The sequence below is a fragment of the Tyto alba genome, unplaced genomic scaffold (assembly GCF_018691265.1).
Source record: "Tyto alba isolate M040663 unplaced genomic scaffold, T.alba_DEE_v4.0 Super-Scaffold_11, whole genome shotgun sequence".
Taxonomy (NCBI): Eukaryota; Metazoa; Chordata; class Aves; order Strigiformes; family Tytonidae; genus Tyto; species Tyto alba.
This window is the reverse complement of record NW_024881273.1, coordinates 12,481,150-12,506,690: the sequence shown is the minus strand read 5'-3', so window position 1 is coordinate 12,506,690 and position 25,541 is coordinate 12,481,150. Positions and strand designations below refer to the sequence as shown.

The 25,541-nt window shown below is 42.4% G+C and overlaps 1 protein-coding gene across 19 annotated transcripts in view; it reads right to left on the bottom strand.

Moving 5' to 3' along the window:
• EXD3 (exonuclease 3'-5' domain containing 3) overlaps positions 1-25,541 on the bottom strand; it is a 293,160-nt gene that overhangs the window by 182,485 nt on the left and 85,134 nt on the right. For 9 of the 19 annotated variants that reach the window (XM_033003026.2, XM_042786590.1, XM_042786598.1 and 6 more), the window contains 5 exons: positions 16,755-16,819; positions 12,462-12,632; positions 11,051-11,218; positions 1,421-1,474; positions 705-844 (listed from right to left, as the gene is read on the bottom strand). In XM_033003026.2, coding sequence (XP_032858917.1) covers positions 705-844; positions 1,421-1,474; positions 11,051-11,218; positions 12,462-12,632; positions 16,755-16,819 — 598 coding nt within the window. Of the gene's footprint in view, positions 1-704; positions 845-1,420; positions 1,475-11,050; positions 11,219-12,461; positions 12,633-13,445; positions 13,602-16,754; positions 16,820-24,547; positions 24,616-25,541 lie in introns of those variants that run through there. The other 10 variants (XM_033003030.2, XM_033003029.2, XM_042786592.1 and 7 more) reach the window with 8 other exon arrangements.

Below are 25,541 nucleotides of genomic sequence, written 5' to 3'. Positions count from 1 at the left end.
TGCTGGTAAGAACAGTCCCTACTTTTTCCAAGTTACAGCAAAAAGCCAACAATATAATCACACGAATTTCCCAGTGAAAGACTGAAGCAGTCCAGAGTCTTATTTTTTTAAAGAAAGAGAAAGCAAGCAATTCCTTCTCGTGTTTTTTTTCAGAACTAAAACTGCAACTATTGCATCTACACCATGAGTTTGACTGTACTGTTGGCTTTGTGACTGACAGGAGCTATTCTAGTGAGAGGTAATTTATAAATTAAAACACACACGATTATTTCATGAGCACATGAAGGTTAACCACTTGATTTTCTGCCACTTCATCACAGTATTATCTTCCTGCAAAACCTGTACAACCGATACTGAAACTCACCCTTGTCTGCAGCAAAGCACAGGAGTCTGATTGCTACAACGTCCTGGAGGAAGCTTTGATATTGTTATATTGCTAAGATCTACTGCACAGGTTTCATTTTGCACTCCTCTCCTGGCAGGAACTAAGCATCTGTCAATAGGAATCATACCTCTGTCTTACAGGCTGAGGTGTTTGAGAAGATTCTGGCACAGGCACCAGAATTTCCCCTTTCTCAGCTGAAAAGTAAATATATTGTGCTCCATGATGCTGAGAAATGATCTTAGATAGACAAGCAGAGAACATACTGTCCTCTGACAGCAAGCTGGCCCCAGCTGTTCAGAAAGTCAACAAGCATTTCTACCTTGTGACGTCTCTGATATTAAAACCAGGTTCACACCATGTGTCCAGGATCTGCAAGAGCTTGCTCTGGAGCTCAGGATATTCTCCCACATAATCTTCCACCAAGTTAGTCTTATCTTGGAGCAGCAGCGGTGTACACATCTAGGAGAAGAAATTACATTTAAAGCACTGTGCCCTGCCTTTGATCACCACGTTCTGCAGACTGAGCACTGCAGCACACAGAAGGCACAGAAGAGGTCCATGACACTGCGGATGGAAGCCTGGCAAAAGGCTGGCCCATTCCCTGCTGCCCGGACATGGCCAGCAAGTCACAATCCCCCTGTTTAATCAACCAGTGCTGCCTAAAAGCATGATGTGACATTTTCAACACAAATATTAGCCAACACAAATGATAGGACATTGTCAACACAAATATTAGCAAAGCTTCAAAATAGCAAAAGCACTAAGCTCCATCATAGTGACAACCATCTGTCAAGAACACAGCCAGAATTTTTTAAAACTGACCGCAGCTATAGTGCAGTAAGCTCTAATGGGGTCTAACAAAATACACTGTCACCTCCCTAGATGTAAAGGTACATCAGCAGTGTAGCAGTTACTTCTTGGGAACAAAATAAGGCCTCAAGAGAAAGGCAGCACAACTTGGAGAGCCTTGATGGATCTCCTGCTTAACAAAAGGTGGATCTGATGACAGAGAAGCCTGCAGAGGAAATGACTCACCTTCTCCACATCTTGATCTGGCTGTAATTTTAGCTTAATACTCAGCATGGCTGCCTAGAAAATACAAAAAGTTGGGTATTTAGGAGAATAGCAACACAGTGGATAAATGGGCATTATTCAAAAGTGAAGTATACATGTTATTATACAAATTTTTAATGTTAATAAATTATACAAATTTATTTATTTATGTTAAATTTTCAACTACAAATCATTAAGTATTGGCCTCATACATTCCACTTAGGAATGTATAAGAACACTCCTGGCAGAGTTGCATATTCTGAGCAGCAGCATACTCTGGAGCAAAAGTTAAAGATCAAATTGTCTGGCAGAAAGAAAGAAAGTGCTCGGACAAAGTGAGCTAAGATGGATATTTTCTATCAAAATAATTTTAAAAAACACCTGACCCACCACATGTTTCTGAGTTAACTTTATCCATCTTGCTGTGCCTTTTACATTTTGTAAAATGGTTGCAGTTTGTGAAAGCAACTCAAGCTTTAAAAGACCCTTAAACCAAGAGGTCTTAGTTTTTGTAATTTCTGTGTAGCTCCACACTCAGAAAGATGGTAAGAACTGTATTCTTCCCTTTTGTAGTATCTACAAATCTTTGATAAGCCAAGACCTGCCATGTTCATGAATTAACTACAAATCAGTATCTTCTGCAGATGAGGAAACTCTGCTATGGTGAACTGCAGTAACTCAGACTGCAAGAAAAACTGGTTCAGCCACCGTCTATCCTACCCCAGCTTGGGGATTACAGAAGTATATTAAGCTCTAACTGTGCATTGCTTGGGAGGCATATAAACTAATTGGGATTTTAAGCAGTTAATAGTGTCTAATTTCTGTAGTGTGTGAGAATACTTGGATCTCAAATACAGAATAAGCATATAATGGCTTCCTTTAATAGAACATATTGTTCCAGTATATAGAGTAATAAGAGCGAGGAGCCTTCTGGTGCATTTATGTGTTAGTATTGACGCAGCTGTGAACTAGGTAATAAGGATGTTTTACATGAAGTGCCCTGCTAATTACTTTGCAAAGTTAGGCTGTATTTTCCAAAACGGTTGTAAACAGTGTTTGAAAACACAACTTCTCTGACCCTACTGCAGCATGCACGTAACTCCAAGGAACAACAGGACACAGTATGTAATCAACTGAGTTCACAAATGTCTACTTACTGAGATGAGGATAAAACCAGTGTGTTAGGGCTTAGAGGAAAAGCTCTTATCGTCTCAACAGGTTTCTCTGCTATCTGTGATTGATTTTGCTTTGAGAGAAAGATCATTAAAATGATGGATTTGTTTGTCAAAATAGTTGCATTTTAAAATTGTGTTTTTTGTTAGAATATGTAAACAAACATAATACAGTAAAAAATGTGCATTCCTCTCAAGTAAACGCAAATCTCATCATTAACTTTATCTGCACGAAACCTTTATCAAAAAAATGTAACCAGAAAAATAACCTATGTGGGGGTAGGAGCATACCCTGAAACACATTTTCGTTGATGTCTCCCAGCATTCAAATGACACCTCAGCTTAACTCATCACTGGAAGTACATGTTCTGCAGACCCAGCCAAGCAACACGGACAAAACCTAACAGCTCATCCGAGCATTGCTCAAAGCAGAAGCCATGGATTACATTACCTTCTGGGAAATTCATGCATGTATTTCATCCACTGCATCAAAGACTGATTGTACAAAACCAAAACACAGCACATAAGTTCAATCATTAAGTCTTACTGTCCAGAAAGAGCAGAGATACCCAGTGGGAAAACATTTTTTTTTCTTGTGCTTATTTTGGTTTGGATTTGGTTTTGGGGGGGCTTGGGGTCTTTTGTTTGTTTGCTTGTTTGTTTTGTTTTGCTTTGTTTTTTGTTGTTCTGGTTTGGTTGGTTTTTAAACACAAAAGGAACACTGTGTCACTGACAGTCCAGGCTTTATCTCAAAAAGAAAAATCAACAGAAGAGCTTTAAGTGGCAAAAGCAGGAACTAACATTAATGCAGCGCCTGTATGCTACAAACCAGATACTGTATAGAAAGGCACATTACCATTTCTCAACTCGGCTAAATCTTCAACCAAATCTCTCTTACACCAGACTTTATAACTATTCCACCTGTTTAGAGGCTAATATGCTACTCTGCTCCACAAGCGTTAAGTACCTTTTTTCTCAAATTATCAGATTAACATCACAAAGTTCAAACTGAGTAATTATTCTCATCAGGCATACAAGTTGAAGGTTGCTACTTCTGTTTTGGACCTGAAGAAGGGTTTTGGGTCTCAAAAGCTTTGGCAGCTGGTTTTATTTTCCTCCCAGATATCTTAGTTAGCTGAATTAAAAATAAAATAAAATATAAAGACTTGCAACTCTCAAAATCTTGTTTCATCATTTGATCTCATTAGTAACTTTTATTAAACATATAATCCGTTAGTTTTAACGTGCAAGCATACAGTAGTTTCCATAATAGCTTTTTAATGTTCACATGCATGTTCAGATTAATCTAATTGCAGAACTGTTATCTAAATGGCATAGTTTTATCTCCATCTCTATTAACAATACAGGTGACTTAATCAGATGAACATGGGCTGTGTCGGGTTAGGTTTCCCTCTTTTACTGGATGTATATTCTACCCTGTACCAAAGGGTGTAGAGCAACAAATATTCATTTAGACCAAGTGTGGAGAGACAACACTTTCCAACCCCAGCCGTGGCAGACCCAGATCATGCCACCACCGCTGCTGCAGGTCAGAGGAACTTCAAACAAATCACACAGGCTGGTTTTTAACATCATTTTAACATCACCCAGCTAACTCAGGTGACAGAGAAGTCAAATTGTGCTGCTGGCAGAAACTTCCCGCAGCAGGGAACACTGTCAGCAGCGGGGCAGCAGCCTCGTCCGTGCACCAAACCAAACAGGGAAGGAGACACATGGCCTGGGTCCTAGGAACAAACAACCAGGCTGGATTGCAGGGTGTAGTTACATGTGCTGGTTGGCTGAATAGGGAGGACAACTGAGATAAAATCAGCGTGTTTACAATAGTAATAATAAGAGAAGAGATATGAGTAACTGTAATAAAGATGAAAGTGTTTGGCAGCTGTGTCTGTGGTCTCAACTTAGAGCTATTTTAAGATTTTGTTTTGTTATTATCATGTTTTGAATTGTTTCACTCCACAAACAAGTTTTGTGTAAAACGACCCTATTTTTAACAGTCTGTTTATAGATGATAAGATCTCCAGAAAAGCAACACCTCATTCACAGACTCATTTTGTAGTTAGAAAACAAACACTTCAATTGAGCAGACAGCATGCTGTAACTGAAATGGTGAGAAACCCCCTCCCCACCCCAGAAACACGTTTTTTCCCATATGCAATGCTGCACTCTCCAAGCTGTGCTGGAAGACTAGCCAGGGTAGCTGGAAGCTAGCAATCATGTTAACCAACTGCAGATCCTCACTCAGGCTGGATCAGCAGGGCAACAAAGATCCTAAGCACCAGATACCTCCCCCACTTCACCAGCTTATCAATAAACAGAAAACCTAGCTACCACACAGGAACATGGAAAAGCTCTGGTGAACACTAAGATAATGGCCAGCTTATCAGGGTCTACTCACCCTCCCCCAAACTCTAGAGAACATGTAATAGTCTTGACTGATGGTACAAACAGCCTTTTCACAAAAATACATTTCATACATAGGGAGTTTCTAGCATGTAATCTAACAACAGCAAAGAATTAGCATTATGAGCATTATTGCTACACATAAAAGTGTTTAACCTATGCTAAAACCCTTCTGCCCCAGATCATAACAGAAATATGGGGAAGGTTGCTCCCTCTCTTGCCTTGCATCCCCCAAGTATATATATAGGACAGGTACATGATGAAGCCACTGCTTAGTACAGAGAAAAGGTGATGACCCATTGCCTGATTCAAATCCCGCCAAAGTTTGTGAGTCTTCTCATTGTTCTCAGGGAGCTCTAGGTCATTCTCTGATTTAATTATGGTGAAAGTAAAAATCATATTTGTACACTTTGTAGCGGTTTTGTTTCCCAAGGTTAGACACCTAAAAATATAGCAAAGGAGGATTGGATGAGGATGGGTAAGAATTCAAAGCTGGGCAATACTACATTAAATTATATCTAAAATGCATGTAGATGCACTGACCACAGGATGGGCGAAGTTACCCAAACCTGATGCACTCAGCCCAGACTGTGAGCACCAGACCACTCATATAGTCATGCAATTGCAAAAGTATGGGAAAATGGGGAGTGTTTTGAAGTGAACACACAAGCCCAGAACACCCTGCACCAATACCTGGTCCTCTCTACTTGTTTTGAATGCAAGCGACTGTCTCATCTGAAAATGACTGTTCTTTCCATATACAGTACGAAGTGCAGGAAGCCACACAAGATCTTATCTGCAAGGGCATGTGCACTTGGGTGGTGTCTACACTGACAATTTGGGCAATTCTCCCACGGTGGGGTTAGCATCAGGGGAATAACCTTTTGCTAGTAGCACTGCTTGGAGTGATGATACAGGACAGACACAAATGGTTTCTGATGACTCCTGCGTTACTTAGCTTTGCCGCAAGCAAGTTTGGACAACACAAAGGTAAATATGCCTGTGACTGACTTAGTGTAGTATTTCTGAATCAGTGGTGAAGGAATTTCTGAAAACCCATAGAATAGACCAAACAACAGAACGAGACTTTGCAGAGGAGGATCCAATGTCAACTCTAAGAAAATCACAGTGATCAAAGCCTGGATACATAATAATGGTGGAAATAATTGAAGGCACACCATATATTAACCATTGGGAACATCTGTTTTGTGTTTTGGAATCACTCATTTCAAATTTGAGGCTATTCAGCTTTGCTCAAACTCTCAAACTCTCAGAGTGCATCACTGCATAGCGTATGACATCAGGTTAGATGTTTAATTACTTCCTGCTTAAAGAGCACACAATATACACAGCTGTCTTCAGGAAGATCTTCAGAAACATAATAAAAAAAAAAAAAAAAAAAAAAGAGATTTCCCAGGTCCACCTTCAAGAGAGCATGCACATATTTTGTAAGGAGTGAGACTGTCAAAATGAAGTAATGACATGTTACTCATATCTAAAGAATCTGAGGTAGAGGGACAGAAGTAAAAGTCAAGGTTGGAATATGCATGTGCACAGGTGAAGGGAAGCGGGAACTGCATCGTTACAAACGAGTGATTCTCCAGAGCACTGCCCAAGCTTCCTGCGCACACAGGCCACGCACCTTCACCAGATCCTCCAGATCCAGACTCTGTATGGCTAGATCTGCTGCACATTTGCACCTCTTCTCCAAGAGCCTGTTTTCTTGACAAGAACCCAGAAATGCTGGCAGTAGGAGCAGAATACTACCATCTGAATTATTATTTCCCAGCAACACTCAAGCCCCTTCATAACCGCTTCACCACAGACATCCTCTAGCAGAGGCAGCTCCAGAAGACATGGTGTTTGGGAGCAGGCAGCAGAGCGGCCCATGGCCCATGGGTTGGCCACCTCTGTTCTGGTGTGCCATGGATCTAGCAGGCGATGTGCCACTAAAGCTGTCCTTCAGCAGCAGACTAAGGTAATAGGAAAAAAGGGTTGAGACTGACATCATCTTCTTTACATGAGAAACATCCTCTGTAACATTCTCCTTGGTTTTCTTATTGATTATTATTTTTAATTTAAAGGAAACAAGGAAACTGAAATGCACACACTTTAAAATACAGCAACAGTTGAACAAGCCTTTGTAATTAAGGTGGTGAATAGGGAAAGAAGCAATATCAGAGACATTTTCACTGTCCTGAGAACAGCTCAAAAAAGTCAGAGTGAAGAAATGCAAAATCTGAATATCCGTTAATGTGCTTAATCAATCTTAACACTGATCTGTATTGACAGATTTGCAAAAATACACCATGTGTAGTCAAGCATAATGTATGAAGCAGGACTACAAACAATAACATCCCTGAAATTGGTGTTCAAAATATCACTACACTGAAAATTGAAAGTCATGTTGGTGATTGAACTATGCATTTCTACACCTCAGCATACGTGTACTCCTTTAACTCTTTGGTCAGCCATCCTTTCTACTGAATTATCAAATTACTTCTATAGTAGTATGTATTGCTGACAAAAACTTTGAAATCTGTGTCTACAGAGCTTTTTCTCTGGATAGTCCAACTTCTTTTATGACAAATTTTAACAAATTAATTTTAATAAATAATCCATATTACCTGAATTGAAAGAGTAAACATTAACTGAATTTAACATATAGAATCAACCTTCATTATTTGTTGAAATTAACAGATGAAACATTAGTAGAAAAAATATACACTGCTTTTGAGAACAGGGAAATCTGGGTGGACAACAACCAAAAAAATATTAAAAATTAAATACTCCCTGTCCCACTAATAGCTTAGTCCAATATTCTTGTTTAAGAACTAAACTATTAAAGGGGAGAAAAATGCTGCTAGTCACCAATACAGAGAAATTGAAGTGGGAGCTCTCTCAGGCCCAAGAATATTTCTGGTTGTCAGAGGCTAAAAAGATTATTTATTGTTTCCTTCCTAAATCCAGCTCCACTGCCACCTGTTCAGAATTTACTATAAAGCTGTTAAACAAGACGAGAACTTTGATGCTGACTGTGAAAACAAGTTTCACTGTATCTGACCCGAGCAGCACTCACTACTGATCCAGAAGCAAAGGAATTTGATTTTTTTCTTTAAGCACAGCTATCTTTTTACCTTTATAAGCTGTTTAAAAAAATGTAAATAAAATAACTCAGTGGACAATAGAGGGCATTCATCCCACAGAAAGACAGCCGCCACCCTTAGACATGAAATATCGCAGCACATTAAGTCATGAGACCCCGCTAATCAAAGCTGACAGGGCACTGAATGTGATTTCTGCTGAGACTTAGCGATATCATGGGGCACTGAAGCATGCACAGCCTGCCAGACTGCCCCTGTTCATGTGACAATGGCTTTTATTCCCGAAAGGGGCCTGCGAGTGACAAGAGTCCCCTTTGTCTTTAGGCTCCTGTATTCGCAGTGCAAGAGAGGTTCATTCAACCAGCCCCAGACACTCTTTGAAAGGCTGAAGTGTAACATAAGATGACCATGAAACACTAGCTTGCCTTCTGCCTACCCCTCATTCTTCTCAAGCACAGCCTGGCCTATTCAAGGGCCTCTCGCAGACTCGCTCGCACTGCATTACCCCCGTCTGCTGAATCCCCGCATTGTCCCGGCCTCACCAGCAGCCATCGCCCTTCCCACAAAGCCGTCCCCCCGGCAGCCCCGCCAGGCTCCGGCGCAGCCCAGGCCCCGGCCCGGGGCCGAGCCGCGGCCCGTGGCTTCGGGGCATTTCTGAGGAGGGGACAAAGCTGCCACATTTCACCTGACACCACCCGAGTGGGAATGTTAAACCCTGCCGTCTCTTCCCGTGGGCCCACGAAGCGCAGACCTGGGAGCCCCTCGCACAGCTCCAGCGCACCCTGCAAGGCCCCGCGCTGCCACACTCCTCCAGCAGCTGCAAGCGTCATTCACAAAAGAACGGATGAAACCCCCAAACAGGCCAGACGCCTCAAAAAGCCACTTGGTGTCCCCGCTTTATTCCTTTAGCTCCCACTGTGACCTTGTTGTTCTGCATCATGGGAGCACTGGTGCCGTCCGCTGGCCAGCGCTCCCCAGCATCGCAGCCAAGTCACCTCCACCTGCGCCACCTCCCACCAAACCCACCCCTGCCCGTACACAGCTGGTGATTTTCCTGCCGCCCCACGACACCTGCACCCTGCCCCAGCAGGCGGCCCTTCCAGCAGCTCTCTGCAAAACCCCTGGCCGCTGTGATTCACAAACGGGTTCAGCTTTTGACCAGCTCTGCCACAACAGGGCACACAGCGAGGGCCACATGCGCCTCAGAAACAATCGCCCTGGCTGCTCCCAGGGATCTCATTTTCTGCAGAGATCTCTCTCCAGAACCTCTGTGAGCAGAGCAGGGGACCCCCATGGTTTGCACACCACGGTAGGAAATGCATCAACAGAGTTAAAGGGAATAATGCGCTCTAGAATAAATGCCTGGTGTCTTACTGTAAACACAGCAAGAAAATAAATAATGACAACAAGGATTTATAAGGATTTCTGCCCTTTCAGGTGAAAGACAGAAAAGCCAAAAATCCTACACGCTAATCTGCTTTACTGCCCTATCCAAAATACAGGGAAGAACAGGATGATCAGACACCCCACACCCCACTGCAAGTGCTCAGAGCCCTAGTTCCAGGTTTTTTGGGGTTAGTTGATGTGAACTTAGGTATGATCCATTCCCAAAGGCAGTAAAAGATTTCCTGTTGTTCATGAAGATAATTCTCTTCATCCTTCTGTCAACAAAACAAAACTAGAAGAAAGCTATGGCTGAGGATAAGCAACAGTTGAGTTTTCTTCTTCTTCACGCTGGGAATGACTAGTAAATGAGCTTTTCTGTGGAAGAAAGAGCAGAAAAACAATTCCACCAACAAAAAATTTAGGGCTTTCCAAAACTAGGTCCAGAAAGAACTGCATTTCTAATGAAAACAATAAATATCTCTGGAACCATGAACTTAAAAATCACACTTGAATATAGTCAAATACTATTTCTGTTAGGATTTTCAGACACTCATATTCAAGAACTTACTGAGGGAAAGAGTAAGTTTCAAGTAGCTACCTGTGATTTTCTAATCAAATGTGAAATATCCTTGTTTCAATATTCAAAGAAATCCATGAGAATGGAATTCCATGATCTTACTTGGGAATCTGGCTTTACTGAAGAATAAGATTTAAAAAATGCTATTTGTTTGGGGTTTTTTTTTTTTGCTAAACAAAATCATGCTGTTCTACACCATCAAAGTGAACCACCTTCCTCTGAGAAAAATAAACCTATGTTTTTGCCTTAAAAAAAAAAAACAAAACCAAAACCAAAAAAAGGCATTAACAGTATTGTACTTTGCTCATGAGAACACTCGCAAGGTTATCAAGACATCACAGTGATGTCAGAAATGTTGCAAGTACTCTAAACCACAGAGTAAAATATATCAAATTCTGGGTTTGGTGAACTCCTGCCAGTGCCAGCCACTCAAACTCAAATACACAAGTAGTAACACATTTTGAATATGAGCCTCAATGGTAAAGTGGCTTCGAAAGCCCTCAAACTGAGAACCCTTTCGTTAGGGTAAATCACGTGGGAACAGAGATTTTCTAAACCCTTTTCGCTGCAGGCAGATTGGAGATAGCACAGCAGGTCTATGATCAACTACTAAAATCCCTTCTTTTCTTGCCAAGGACAAGGAAAACAAAAAAAGAACACAACCATCCCCTTAAATTCTCCAAATTAAACCCTATTAACCTATTACTTTCAAAGGTCAGAAAAGGGGTGGAAGAAGGATTCACTGGCATTCTGTACTCAGCCATTAGAAAAAATGAGGTTGAACACAGCCTACTCATGTACATGGGAAGACCATGCTAAGCTGTACCATTCACAGTGTGCAGCTGCTGTGATGAAACGGAATTCACATTGAAATGCATCCAAAAAAGGACACAGACATTAACAGAGAACTAGAGAGCTGGGTAGGTAAATTTATTTGAAAGACATGACCCACCTCTTTGTAATCGCCCTTGTGATAAAGATGACTGACATGTCCAAGCAAAGAGTTCCGGTCTGCTGTATGGAGCTGGTAAATGCTAATCAGAGGGTCAAGAAGATTAGCTGGGCACTGGGCTAGTATTCTGAGTACACGAGCCTGCAGCTCCTCCAGCTTGATGCCATACTAAATAAAAAAAAAAAAAAAAAAAAAAAAAATCAAACACAGATTTAGTAAAGATGGCTACAATTCAATGGCAGTTGAAAATGCAGCTTGTTTAAACAGTGCAATAAGCCAATTCCTTGGGAAGGGATTCTCCAATTTCCCCATGGAGTCTGCAAGCAGAAATCAGAACAATATGATACGCATTTTTTTCACAGCATCCAATTTAAAAACATTAAATGTTTGCGGGATAATTCTGGAAAAGGCATATGGCCTTGTGCAAAAGTAAAATATGAAACTGGAAAAATGCCCTCTTTTACTAATACAGCTATTTAGAATTTCTCCCCTCTAGTTCCCAGCAGAAAATCTTTGAATCCAGCAACTCTCCTCAGGGAGATCTCACCTATAAGGCATAAGAATTCCATTTTCATTCCCAGGCTTGCTCCTGGGTGCTAGAAGGGCAGGAGAAGCAAAAGCAACATCAAAAGATGCACAGATACAAGTATTAATCCTTGTGTTCCTACATGATCGTTCTCTTATGACATAGGAATTTCAGTGTCAGTAGCACTTCACTGCACTTTGCAGATACCATAACGGCAGAAGTCAACTTCTAAAAAGAGCCATTTGGAAAAATGGGAAATTAAACAACACAAATATAGAAGTATCTTGCTGTTCAGAGCCAAAAAGAGAATATCTCAGTAGGTCAGAATATATGAAGGCATAAGGAAAGGCAAACATTAGAACGTATAATCTGATGACCCAACGTTACAAATGATTATTCAGCTGCTGAAAAGTCATACTGTTACCATTTTTTGCATTCCTGATGATAAAAGCTCCCCACCATATGGCAGGAGTTAAGCAATCATACAGTGACTGGCTTCTATTTGCAGAACTGGAAGAATATGCAGAGTGGATTACTGCAATTGGTTTTATCCTGACAGCAGGGATGTGAGTTCCAGTGGGAAAGCCTCCAGCCCGGCAAAGGCTGCAAGATCAACGCTTGATCAAAGTAGTTTGATCTGGAAAGATGGAAATCTCATCTTGGAAGGGGAAACAGCTCTCACATCACAGCTTCTAATATTATCTCATTTTCAGGCCAGCATACAACAGGTAACAACACCTCAGTACAAATTTCACACCATGTTTGTACAAGACTACAGACAGGACGCTGGGCTATGGAATAAAGTGAAACTGGGGACACTTGAGGGACATAAAAATCAATTGCCCTCTCCTTTCTCCTGACTCTCTTGCTCTCTCTTTTTCTAACCTGTTGAACAGCAGGATGCTCTTTTATCCAAAGCTGCAACTCAGTGGTGATGTAATACCCGAGGGAATGCCCTTTCCCCTTCCAGTCACTGCTGCTCTCCAGCATGTCCAGCAGTCCTGCCAATGGGTCCTCCAGTCCTGCAAAGCCCCGCCTGATTTCTTCCTTGAGCTGCTGCGATACAAAAACACATTGTCATGTACAAAAAGATTAGTGAATCCTCCCTTCCCCCAGCTGAACACAAAGCTTTATTTTTTTTAATTTAATCTATTCAGAGAGGTAACTGTTGCTATTCAGCCACCATCCGCGCCTCCAGTGACTTTTCATGTCATTACAGATTCCTTCATGGCTCACTGCACCTCAAACCCAATGGGAAAAGCAGCAATTGTCCACACTAATTATCCCATAAAGACAGAGAAGTTGTTCTGTGGGGCAGACAAAGGAGCTTAGGATTTGGGGGAGGGGGAAAAAAAAAGTGAGCTGGAAAAAGGGGTGTTATTAGGAAAACAGCAATATTGAAGGTAGATAACCGGGCTCAAAAACTTGCTCATCTTCTAACAGACCTACAAGTAATAAGGCGTATAAACCCCTCCTCCTCATTCTTGTACCAAAAGCTTTCATATTTGACCTTATACCCACTTCAGCCATAATGGCATAATGCTCCTCGCTGTAACAGGAATATTTGAGAGTATCAAAATAGTTTGGATTTTACATACAAGATTAAAAAGAAAGAAATATCAGACTTCAGACTCTGTCACATTGCCATCCTGCAAATCTATGCTCCTTTCCTCCAAACCTACCGAGCAGGGTGTTTTGTGTCAACTACCTCCTGCCACTGCACGTCAGGCACTGCACACCTCCGCAAGACTAAAGGGGCTTGGAACATGGGAAAACTCCATGCCATAAATCTTGGGAATCCCAGGGTGATGTGTTTAGAAATGTGAAGGAATTGGACACTCACTTTGTGAATGTTAATAGGCTACTTACTACCCATCTGGTAGAAGTGATAAATTAGCAGTACTGAGCAATATCCTTATAATGTTTACATTAGAAGTAGTTTCCAAGGAGCTCGGAGGGTTGGCAGGGTGAAGAAGCGGCATCCTTCAGTACCCACACAGGACCTTTCACCGCATGGTACATGTACTGGCGTGGAGCAAGGCAAAAGCAGAGACAGAAAACAAGAAATCACTAAGAGCAGCTGCTCTCTTTCTTTTCTGGCTAAAAAGCAAAATCCAAATGATGCTCATTCCTGCCTGCAGCCAGCACTTGTAATTTACTGTATATGATGGCCCCAGTCGTAGCTTCCAATAGAAACAACATAAAGTTTGAAGAACAACATGGAAAACAAAAGAAAATCTACAGAAAATTTGCCAATTAATTTGTTCTTTTTTATTCATCGACAGTATTTACTGGAAGACAGTTATTTTCCATAGTGTCTTTCATGTCTGGAAAAACCACAAAACCTATCATTTACGACACAAACTGTTTCTTTCTCACTAGATTATCAAATGCCGTATGAAAAAGCTGATGACTAACAAAGATGTGACTTTAGATAACAGATTACTCCCTGTAAGTATCTTTCCCTGTGGCAAGAGTTCTTGATGTTAAACACAGGACTCCAACTTCACTGCAATATTCAGCAGAAGGAAAAGGCAAGCTCTTATCCAACCACAAATATCCAACACAACAGCCAAAGGAAAACAAAGCAACTTGCCAACTAAATTGCACTCTTTTATAAATGGCCTCTCCTCTTTTTTCTTTTCTTTTTTTTTTCGCCCCCAAAGCCCCACTTCAGCACATTTAGACTGAACAAGAGCTTTCACCACACCGCTCAGCTCCTCCTCGGGCTGAAGTCAGAGCACGGGCTTTGGCAGGATGGGCTCCAGCAGACACCAGGTCCTGTGTGAGCACGAGCCTGCTTCCACACAGAGCACCTCCAAGCACTGCCAGGAGAGCTAACTTGTTACCTAGACTGAGTCTTGACTTCGTACCAGCCAGACTTTGACAAGCAGGAGAAAAGCTTTCTTCAAAACTTCCTAGCAATCTGAAGACTTCAACTGTGGTATGTATGTTTTGAGGGGAAAAAAAAAAAACAATGGAAAAAAAAAGGCATCAGACACCTAAATCAGAGAGGAAAGAGTGCTGTGCTGCCTGGCTCGTCTCTCTGCAAGAGAAGAGTTCCTCTCAAAGTGTAATTGTCATTTCCATTTCAATTGATTCCCATGGCAGGGAATGCTCCTTGGGGGATTTCTACAGCCTGACAGATCATGGGAATAGGAAAATTTTGCTGACGCTCAAACTACACTTCATTCAGTTTTGGTCCCATATTTCCAGATACACAGCTCAAGGCAGTCTGCTGATGCTTCTTGGTTATTCCAAAACTGTCTTTCCTATGTAGGAAATGACCACTTCTTATAACCATGTTCCAAAAACAAGGTCATGCCATGGACAGATACCCTCCTGCTCATGGTCACTGACTTGAGACCAATGGACTGATTCACACTAGTTAATAGACAGCACTGACTTACATTCACACACAGCAAGAGGCAAAGAAGTTCCCTGCCATTTAAATGTCAGTGGAGCAGACTGAGTTGTATTTAAGTCAACTTCCTTCATTTATTCAAACCGGACAGCTGGATGGAAGCACCAGCACCACCACACCTCGAGTTGCACACAGAGGGCAGGGCAGCAGCAGTAGCCCCGAAAAAAATGTCTACACTTGCTGTGGGTGCACTGCGTGTCTGAAGGGTGGCAATGCCACCCGTGGATGGATTAGCCCACCCCAGTGTTAGCGTGACGAGCACGTGTCAGGAACCACTGGGGACATTCATGCTGTGCTCATAGCTGCTGCTGTGCCACCACCCAGTCCCACAACAACCCTCCTTATCTCTCTAAAAAGGCTCTCCTCATGGCTCAGAAATGCATCCTCCAGGTTCAGGAACAGGCTTCTGCCCATGCCCGCAGCCACGCCACGCTGCCTGAAGGGTGGCTCCGAGGGGGACAGACCTGCCTCACCGGGGAGCTGCAGCCTGTGTGCTCTGCAAAACCATGCATCTCACCAGGATGAGCATTCCAGAGACAACAAACTGAATAAACAGAGATGCAAGTGTGACTCATGGGGATCCTCAAAGCTTTTCCACCCTCAGCAGGAAAGCTGCGGTGCTCTCTGCCCAAGGACATGTCGATGGGAGGCTTTGTCTTTTTCAGAGTATTTTTCTTCACAATCCATGCACATCCCAGGGTACACAGTACAGAGATTTTGATGATTACTCTTTCCTACTGTTGTTTTGTGGGATTAACTGCCTCCAAGACATAACAAATAATATTTTTTTTCTCCAACTCTAACAAAACTTGATAGAAAGCTCAAGGCTTCAGAGTTGCTGAGCTCAAGTCTATGTTGGTGACTGTCCATTTGGAAAGGCACCTCTCACGCTGTGTTTCCAGTTGTTCAATTATTCCGGCTGGGAACCAGACTATCACTAATGGAAAGTCTAAGTGTGGCAGACAAGGACAATGACTAAACACTCCAGACACCTAGGATGGAGCACGTACACCAAGGTACTCAGCCACGCCGGACACATTCCATATGGCGATGTAGTAAGCTGCAGGTTTTTGGGTCTTTTAGAAAAAAAATCTTGGCTATGAACCCGCCTGAACAATGCAGAGTTAAACATGGGAAATTTACCACTAAGATGATGTATCTAGTGTTTTTGTTAACTTTTCAAGCTCCCAAATCTAGATGGAGTATATTTTACTCCTATGAAAAATCTCCACGTAGAGCCCATAGGGTGCTGCATAAAAATACAGCACTAATTTTAGACAGGCAGAGTAAATTGTATTCACCACTCTAAAAGGCAAAACCAAACCAAATCAGAAAAAGTAGTAAAAATACTTTGAATACGAAGTCTTTGATATCATTCCACTTGGCAAAGAGCACTTTTCTACTGACTTCAACCCCCATTTTTTCAGCTTCTAGAAATATTCTTCCCCCTCCCCCAAAAGATCCTCCATTTAATGGACAAAAAAAGTGTTTAAAAGAAAACAAAAGCAACTTTGATTTTTTTCCCTCTGTAATTCAGCCCTGTAAACTTCAGCTCTTTTATACGAGCCCCTGAGCTGCTTCACACAGAGCTACCTTTTCTTTTCACTTCTCACTGCAAACGCATAGGCTCTTCCCCTGTGTGCTAGAACTGAAAGCAATCATAAAGAATTGCAGGTCTGACCTAAGCGTTCTGCGTCTGGACATGCTCTGCATGCAGTTATTAACTGCAGCATGGAGGGGAGGCTCAGCCTTACCTTCTTCATCTCTTTCTTTGTCCAGAGAAGCTGAAGGGCTTTCAGCAATAGGAGTGAGTCCTGGCCTGGAGGAGGGGGAAGAGAGAGAGAGGGAGAGAGAGAAAAGAAGGGAGAAAAACAAAACAAAACAGATTTATTGGCTCTGTACAGGCAGCCCAGACACACTGGTGCATTGTTTCACCGAAGGGAAATCAGCTACTCCATGCCACTGTGTTTGAAACCACCAACCTTCCAACTGTCAGTCAGGATTAGAGTGCTAAAATCCCTCACTCTGAAATCCTAACAAAATAACAGACATCATCCATGCATGGCTTTAACTAAACACCCACACGGGCTCAAATACTGAAAAGCTGTATTGGTGCATTTACAACTAAATCATGCTGCTGCTATGCATCAAATACATCCCCACCAGTCCCTCCACCATTCTCCCCTTTTAATATTAAAACAAAATGTTCCTACAAGAGTAAGCATCTTCCACAGGTTGGAAAGGATTATCAACACACTGATTTTGAATGAAATGGCTCTACAGTGTTAACCTCACTGCAACCTGTGGATAGAAGATGCGAGTGGTTGAATTTATGGGAAGATCAGCCTCTATTTGCTTGGCAAGCGCCGAGCAGCCTTTGTGTGCTGGAGAGCCCAGGCTGCAGCCAGCCTCAGGGCTGGCCCAGCGCTGACACCACTTGGGCAAGATGGTGTCTGAGGAAGAGGAAAGGTGAAATGCTGCTGTGATTAGTGGCAAGGGTAAAAAAAAAAAAAAAAAAAAAAAAAAAAAAAAAAAAGCGATCAGTTATTTTTTTAAAAAAAAAGTTCTCTGGAATTTTTCTCTTTTGCTTTTCACATAGTTATTTGAGAACCTGTGCATTCAGTCATCATTTTGTATCTATTATCATTTATCATACCATTACTCACCATACCAGTATTTCTGAAACAAATGTTTAGGAATATTTCATTTATAAAGAAGTAACATTTTTGATATTTGGTTCTACTTAATCTGCAATCATTTACTTGCAAAGCCATGACACAGAATATTCCGAATGAAAATATTCTAGTGTATCAACAGTTTAAATGAGAAGAATGAATTTAAACACCTGACTGGGTTCTCCAAAAACACTCCTTGTATATTTAGTGCACCTCTTTTTATGTTTTCATAAAGCCAAAAGAAATGTTAAACTGAAAAGGAAACATTCTTTCAATCACCTTCTGTGTTCTACAGTTCCTAAATAGCCCATTTTCAAATGCTAGATTTCTTGCTTAGTATCCGATCTCACTTCATATTTCAGGTCACAGAAAGCTACTTCAACTGTGAAAAGTTCTACTTCATCCAACTAAACTCTGAAGCACTGCATTTATAAAATATTTTAAGTAGCAAACTGATTACTGGTCGAGACAAGAGAATGATTATCCACTAACCTCTGAGAAACACCAACCAAATTAAAAATGCCACATTTACTATTTGTAAGATAATGTTTTCTCTCATCTCTGGTTGTTCTGAAATCTTGAGCTCTCCAAACACTAGCTGTTCTCAGCTACTGCTGCTCCTTTGTAAAAATAAAAGTGTCTTTTTACAACAAAACAGAAAAAAATCCAGATCACTTCTGTCCACAAAATTAGCAACTAACAGTTAAATTCAGTCCATGTGTGTGTACATGCATATATACATACTCTCCTCTTGGCCTGACTCCCAAAGAAATTTCTACACACACAGGAAAAAAAATTAGAACGCAACCCAGTGTGTAACCAAATACACTGTAAATCTGAACTATAATTAATGCAGTGAACAAGCTGGAATGATACAGGAAATGAGAGCAGTTAGGAAAGCAGTGTTTCACTTCAGATACAGCCAATAATTCAACTTGTTAAAAAGCTTTCTAAACCTCAACCAACAAAACAAGCCCTTTTCTTACGTGACTTTTTCCTACCTTACCTCCCTGTAACTGAAATCCAATCTCACCGTTTTTTCAATACATAGATGGATGAAAACCATCTCTCCAGTCAATTTCAAGCGACTCAGCACGTTGCCAGCATGCCACTGTGCCAGCACAGGTAAGTAGGGAACAACTTTCCCCAAAGCCTGGAAGCGAACGCACCCACAGTGTGGTTATCTCCGTGAAACGTCCTGGGGTGCTGCCGGGCACCAAGGCCAGTGCCAAACCGCTGGGGAGGGGTAACCACCTGCCTTCTGGCATGACTCCACCAGAGGTTTTGCTCTCTGTTCAGTCTGTGCAGTTCCCACTCAATTCTCCAGAACGGGGATTGAAGGAGGAGAGAAAACACTGAAATATTAACCGTGGTAGGCTGGTGTCAGAACAGTGCTGCTTCCTTCCTTACCTGGTAAAGCATTATAAGTATCTAAGGATGAGAGTAGTCAGAAGCTAAATGTAACAAAATAACCCACAAACAGGCACTCCTAGGGCCAAACATAAATGAGACAGCAAAGCAACATTATGGTTTTGCCCAGTCCCACCAGAGTGCAAAGATGCTGCAGTTCATGTTGGACCCTGAGTTACTGTATCTAGCTCCCCTCCAGCTAGGACAGAAGATGTAAATGTGATAGTCTACATCATTTTGGCTCCTGAAAGAAATGAACAATTCATCCTTTCCTTCTCCTGCAGAACCTCTTTGGGGGACTGGCCTCCTCGTGGTTCTCCTGGCACCCTTGAAGAGTGAAAAATATGAGTGTCTTTGGCACGGATACTCAAGCAATAACAGTACTGTTGTGTTCCCACTGGACTACCAGACACATCCCTGTTCATCCACATGCAAGAAGGAGGCAGAGAAGCAGCAAGAGACTAATGCCAGGATAGCCAAGGAAAAAGGATAGGACCTTACATGGAGTTTCATAAACCTTCCAGAACAAATCTGGAGAGCAGACAATTGCTCAACACAAAAGGGAGAGAGGAAGAAACACAAGGGAAGGAAGAACAAAGCAAAGTGACTGAAAACCAAATGGTCATAACTGAACCAAAATTGCATCTGGGCTCAACTTGGACGACAAGAACAGGAAAATTCTGGAGTGACCTCCAGACACTGTAGTAGGAGCAAGAAGCAGCAGTTACTAAGACACATGTATTAAAACAGCCTGTAAAAGCAAGGAAAGATCATGGAGGCCAGAAAAACTCCTTCATGTGCCACACCAAGAACACCCAGAATCTCCACTTGTAAAGAAAAATTAAACTCTGCAGAGACTCCTACATATTGAAGAGATCTCCAGCTATTAGCAAGTGTCATTCAATGAGCAAAACAAACAAAACAAGGACGAGACCATGTAAAACAGCGTAAAAAACCAGTGTGGCAAATGGGAGAGCATCAGCTCGCTCTGCTCCCAGGCCGGGGCCAGCCGGGTCTGCCACGCTGGAGAGGCCGAGGCGGGCCCCAGGCAGCTGGCCCCGTTCAGTTCCTACATCAAGCTTGGAGAGAACATGCTCAGCCTGACACCAAACCTTCACAGCTCCAATAAAGGGGGTTGCAGACTGTAAAAATATCTAGCAAAGCTTCACCAAAACAAGGTTATAGCACTTTGGTGGAGATTTCAAAAACACATATCTGCACCCACTCCATCAAGTTACAAATTACCTTGATTTCTTCATCTGACAGTTTCTCCAAATAGTATGTACCTGTTTTAAAAATTCTGACATTAATATATTTCCTTTCAGCATTTTTCATTCTGAAAATAAATTTCCTCTGCCCTGAATCTGGTACCAAAATTGGAGGAGATGGTAAATCAAATGCTTTCCAGTTCTCAATATCTGTGGTTACGCTTCAAAACCATATAAACCACAAGGCTTATATTTTTGAGTTTGAAAAGTGCCTTTGAGGAAAGCCATAAAGTACTTTCTGTTCATTCTCTCCTTTTCCTTTGCACATACATCACTCAAAACCCGCTGTGATCACAACAAAAGCAGTGCCCGCAGGCTGGTGAGGTAAAGCAGTGGTTTTGCTATTGCGTCCTTGCAAAATTCTGCTGCATTATTCACCGGTTCTGCTGAAACGCCCTGGCAAGAGAAACCCACTTTCTGACTGAGGCTCCTTGTGTGTGTCACATGGGGAAAGTGAGACATCCAACCCCAGAGGAGGATTTTACCAGTGAAAAAAATCTCTCAACACTTTTTCTTTGTGTCAAAAGTCATTAAACACGCCATGGCCCAAGACCTGGAAGAATTACAGTCAACTAATTAAAAGATACAGAATGAAGAAAAAAAAATAGCAACCCCAAAAAAAGGAGGTCAATGCAACTGAAATGCAGGATCACATCCACAAAACAGTCAATTACAGTTGAAATTCATGGACAGAAAAGGTCGAGAACAAAATGCTAATGGTTAAGTCTTCTTTAGGCAGACAGCTTATACCTCTGCCTTGCAAATTAACAGGATTTTAATAAATGTTTAATGGAATAGATAACAAATCCAAACCACCCAATAAACATTCAGTGAGGTTTTGCTATTTACCTATTGTTTTGTGTGCCCTCTGCCTCAATAAATCCCTGAAATCTGTCCTTTGTGAAAACTCCTGTTAATCTAAACAAGCCTTTGAGATATCTTTCTGAAAGGAAAATAAAGGTTCTAGATATTTCAATGTCACCATAAGTGCAGCTATCTCATTTTCACTTAAAAACTAAAATATATAAATGTATAGGTGATGCATAAACTGAGGATGGGTGGAGGAGGGGAGGTATTCAGCCAACTCTTGTTTCAGCAGCATGATGAGTAAACCCAGTGCTGTGTATTTTAAATTACATCGGAAAACCAACAAATAGTATGGTATGTGGATTAAGAATTAATCAAAATCTCTTATCAAAACTTACTTTGTCTCATTTTTTTTCCAAAAAGTGTCTGTAGTTCACACCCAGTGTGTGCTAATTTTGTGTAAGAGAAGGCTGATAGGGAACAGAAATAATATGACTTTGAAAAAATGAACAGATGCATTTTCTAGTGACAAATATTGAATCTCTATGAACAGGATGATTTAGTTAAAAAGATACAAAATTCCTCCATAGAAACTCACATATTTTTACACCTAGGTTTTCTTGCTTTACCTACTTTTAATGAACACACATAACATAAATAAACCTTCCAATTTTGTTTAAGTATTTTTGAGCTTGAGAAAATGATTCCACACAGAATTTCTCCTAACAATGTGAAATAACATTTAAAAGACACAAAACCAATTTTAGAGTATACAGGTATTATGCAATATGCACTGTAAAACTCTGGGTTGTAATGAAAAAAAAAGAGGAAGTAGATACAATAAAGAAGCAAAAGGTAAAGTGCTATATTATTTTAAAATAAGTAGAAACACTTCAGAAAAAGCATGTATACGTGAATACACGGGTATTAGACAGTGGGGCATGGTTGCGCCATTCTCCTTTTGCTTTGTAGGAGGCTTTTTCAGTAATTTATTCTTACTTGGATTTATCCCAGGGTCTGGGGAGAGATATCTACCATGCTACATAACCATGGAGTGGGTTAAAGATGTCATACATACTAGAATTAACGGTCACTAATCAAAACAGATATGATATTATCACTTTTTTCCTTAAAACAGGATTATGCTATTGCAGCAGTGTTTGGCCCTGCCACATTATCCCTGCCTCATGCTGAAGACTCACCTTCAAGAGTTGCTTAACCCTCTGTTAAGGGGGCCTGAGGCCTCCAACAAATCTAGGGTTGAATCAGGAAAATCTCTTTGAAAATAGTTAGAAATTCAGATGACAAGAGACCACCCACTGCCCCAGAGCATCCCTAAAAAGCATGATCCCCAGATCTGGGAGCTTTGGGCAACTTCTTGCTTATTACTGTATGTGTTGAAATAACAGCTGTGTTTCCATGGCAGGTGTATCCAGTTAAAACATACCCTCTCTTCCTTGGTTTCAGAGGGAAGGAAGAGCAAAGGGTAATCAGTGCATCAGAAGCTGCAAAAGACAGAAGTGGGACACGTTTTTTTTTTAGCCAGTCAGAACTTGATAGATACAATATCCTGAGAAGTGGGTTTGTCGATATTGCTGCTCTATCCCACTTGTACCAATCCATTCTTCATTTCTTATTGAGAACACGTGTTCTAAATGACATTTAATGGCATTGCCATAATTTGCCTGTATTTTTGCAAACAGTGCCAGGGATCGTATTTCCTACTTCACTCACCATGAAATGTAACCTCTGCTTGCTTCGTATCCACACTGACATGGGAGTACAGCTGAGACAGCCACTGCTTTCTGCAAACACAACATCAGCCTTTCCCCGTTCTAATTCAATTCACTTTCAGAATATAAAAGTCACAAATAGTTTTGTTTAATAGACATCACACCGTACCAAGTAAGTTATAACTGGGAGTGGAGAGAAGAGGTATAAAAATGTAGTTTTCCCCATAAAGAATCAAAAAATGAACAACTTAGCAAGCAGCCAAGAAGACAGAGCTCCAAACTAGCAAGAAACCATTGTAAGAAGACCAGTACCAAAGCAAGGGCTTTAGCAACCCTCTGGCAACCCCCAATGTTTGCCCTGCATTTCCTCCCACTTCCATGCCCCAAAGCACATGTCGCTTCAGTGAGCTCTGGGTCCACCCCTAAGCCGTGGCTGCGGGGCCGGCACACACTCGGCGTGTGGGAGTGGGTGTCTGTGGGTGCTGCTGGAGCACCTGGGGCCCAGATGACCACAGTACTTCTCCCCAAATTGGCGCCCGTCAATCGGGCTCTTAGGGATGGGGATGTGAGCATGGATCTGCGCAGGCAGTGCACCCCGCGCATCAATTATCTAATGAGTGTCCATGTCGCCTTCCAAGTTCACATGAACCAAGGGAGTCTATGGCTCTTGGATACCTTGTCATTACCAGTTAAATTGTCTCCAGCTGTCTTAAGGGAGATTGATTTTTTCAGGAATATCACTCACATTCCAGTAACAACATGACCAGGATGAACTTCCATCACACGCTTCTAAACGCATCTGTAAACTAGCACCATCTTGGGGATGGGAAGGATTTTCACTCACAAGAGTGTCCCCTCCTATTTCAGAGGCACCTGCACCAATGGAGTCAAAGGCTCTTTAATAATTTCTCATGGCAGAGCCCGTGTCTTAGGAAAAAAAGAGATATTTCCAGGAATAATAGCAGTTCACTTCCAAGAACACTATGACTAAGGAGTAACCACTCAGTGATTCATCCCACCAACTGCAGTGATGAGACTCCCACTAAGAATAAAAGCACCCCAGAGCCATTCACTCAAAGGGAAATGCCTCAGGTAGCAGTGTCTGCAGACAGGCAGAGGAATGCTGCCATGTTACAGCTTCATCAAATGTTAATTACATCCCACCACTGAATCCCCCAGTGCAAAATTTACAAAAGGATCAGATGTCACAAAACTATTTCATTTCAGAAGCAATAAATTGCTCTGCTTTAGCACAATTTCCAGGGCTCCAAAACTCACTCACCATCCCAACTACCAATTCCTTAACTGCGTCTCCCACAGAAGACAAATATCCTTTTAAAATGTGGGTTTAACTGAATTCAAACAACAAGGAAATAACACAAGAAGACAGAGAGGGTCCTTCTTTATAAGGTATGTCTGGCTCACTCCAGCCTTTGGCTCAGTTTCCAATTTTAGCTACAGCTTTCTGATCAACGGAGCTTTGAACTCCACCACACAGAACGCTTCAGACCTCAGAAGGGAAGTAACCACACACAGCTACTGCAGTCTTAAAAACTCCATATGCCACACACCTCCCCTATAATTTTAACATTAAGGATTTAGCCTTTTGGGAGGTCGGTGAGTCTAGGTTCACCAAAGGAGAAGTATTTATTACTTGTTCCTCCAGTTCTTCAGTCACACATTCGGATTCACTTTCTGCACCAGCACCACCAGTGGAAGAATCTGCATCAAACAGGAGGGAAAACCAGAAAAAAAATGATGTCATCTACCTGGACTTGGGCAAAGAATTTCACACTGTCCTGCATTACATCCTTGACTCTAAATTGGAGAGACATGTCTTTGATGGACAGCACACGTGGTAGATAAGGAATTGGCTGGATGGTGGCACTCAAACAGTTGTGGTCAGAGGTTTGATGTCCAAGAGGAGAGCGGGGACGAGTGGTGTTCCTCAGGGGTCAGCGTTGGGCCTGGTGCTGCTTAACATCTCCGTAGGTGACAAGGACAGTGGGATCGATGTACCCACAGCAGGCTCACTGATGACCCCGAGCTGTGTGGTGTGGGGACACGCTGGAGGGCAGGGACGGCATCCCGAGGGGCCTGGGCAGGCGGGCCCGTGCACACCTCACGAAGTCCAGCAAGGCCAAGGGCAAGGTCCTGCACATGGGTCGGGGCAATCCCAAGCACAAATACAGGCTGGGTAAAGAGTGGATTGAGAGCAGAGAGTCCTGCAGAGAAGGACTTAGGGGTATTAGTGGATGGAAAACTGACCGTAAGCCAGCAACGTGCGCTTGAAGCCCAGAAAGCCAACTGTGTCCTGGGCTGCAGGCAGAGCAGGGGGGGCAGCAGGGCCAGGGAGGGGATTCTCCCCCTCTGCTCTGCTCTGGGGAGACCCCCCTGCAGTGCTGGGGCCAGCTCGGGGGCCCCCAACAGCAGAAGGACACGGAGCTGCTCGAGCGGGGCCAGAGGAGGCCACGGAGATGCTGGGGGGGCTGGAGCAGCTCCCCTGGGGGGCCGGGCTGAGAGAGTTGGGGGGGTTCAGCCTGGAGAAGAGAAGGCTCCGGGGAGCCCTTCGAGCGGCCTCCCAGGGCTTAAAGGGGGAGCAGGAGAGAGGGGGAGGGACTCTGGATCAGGGGTTGTGGGGATAGGAC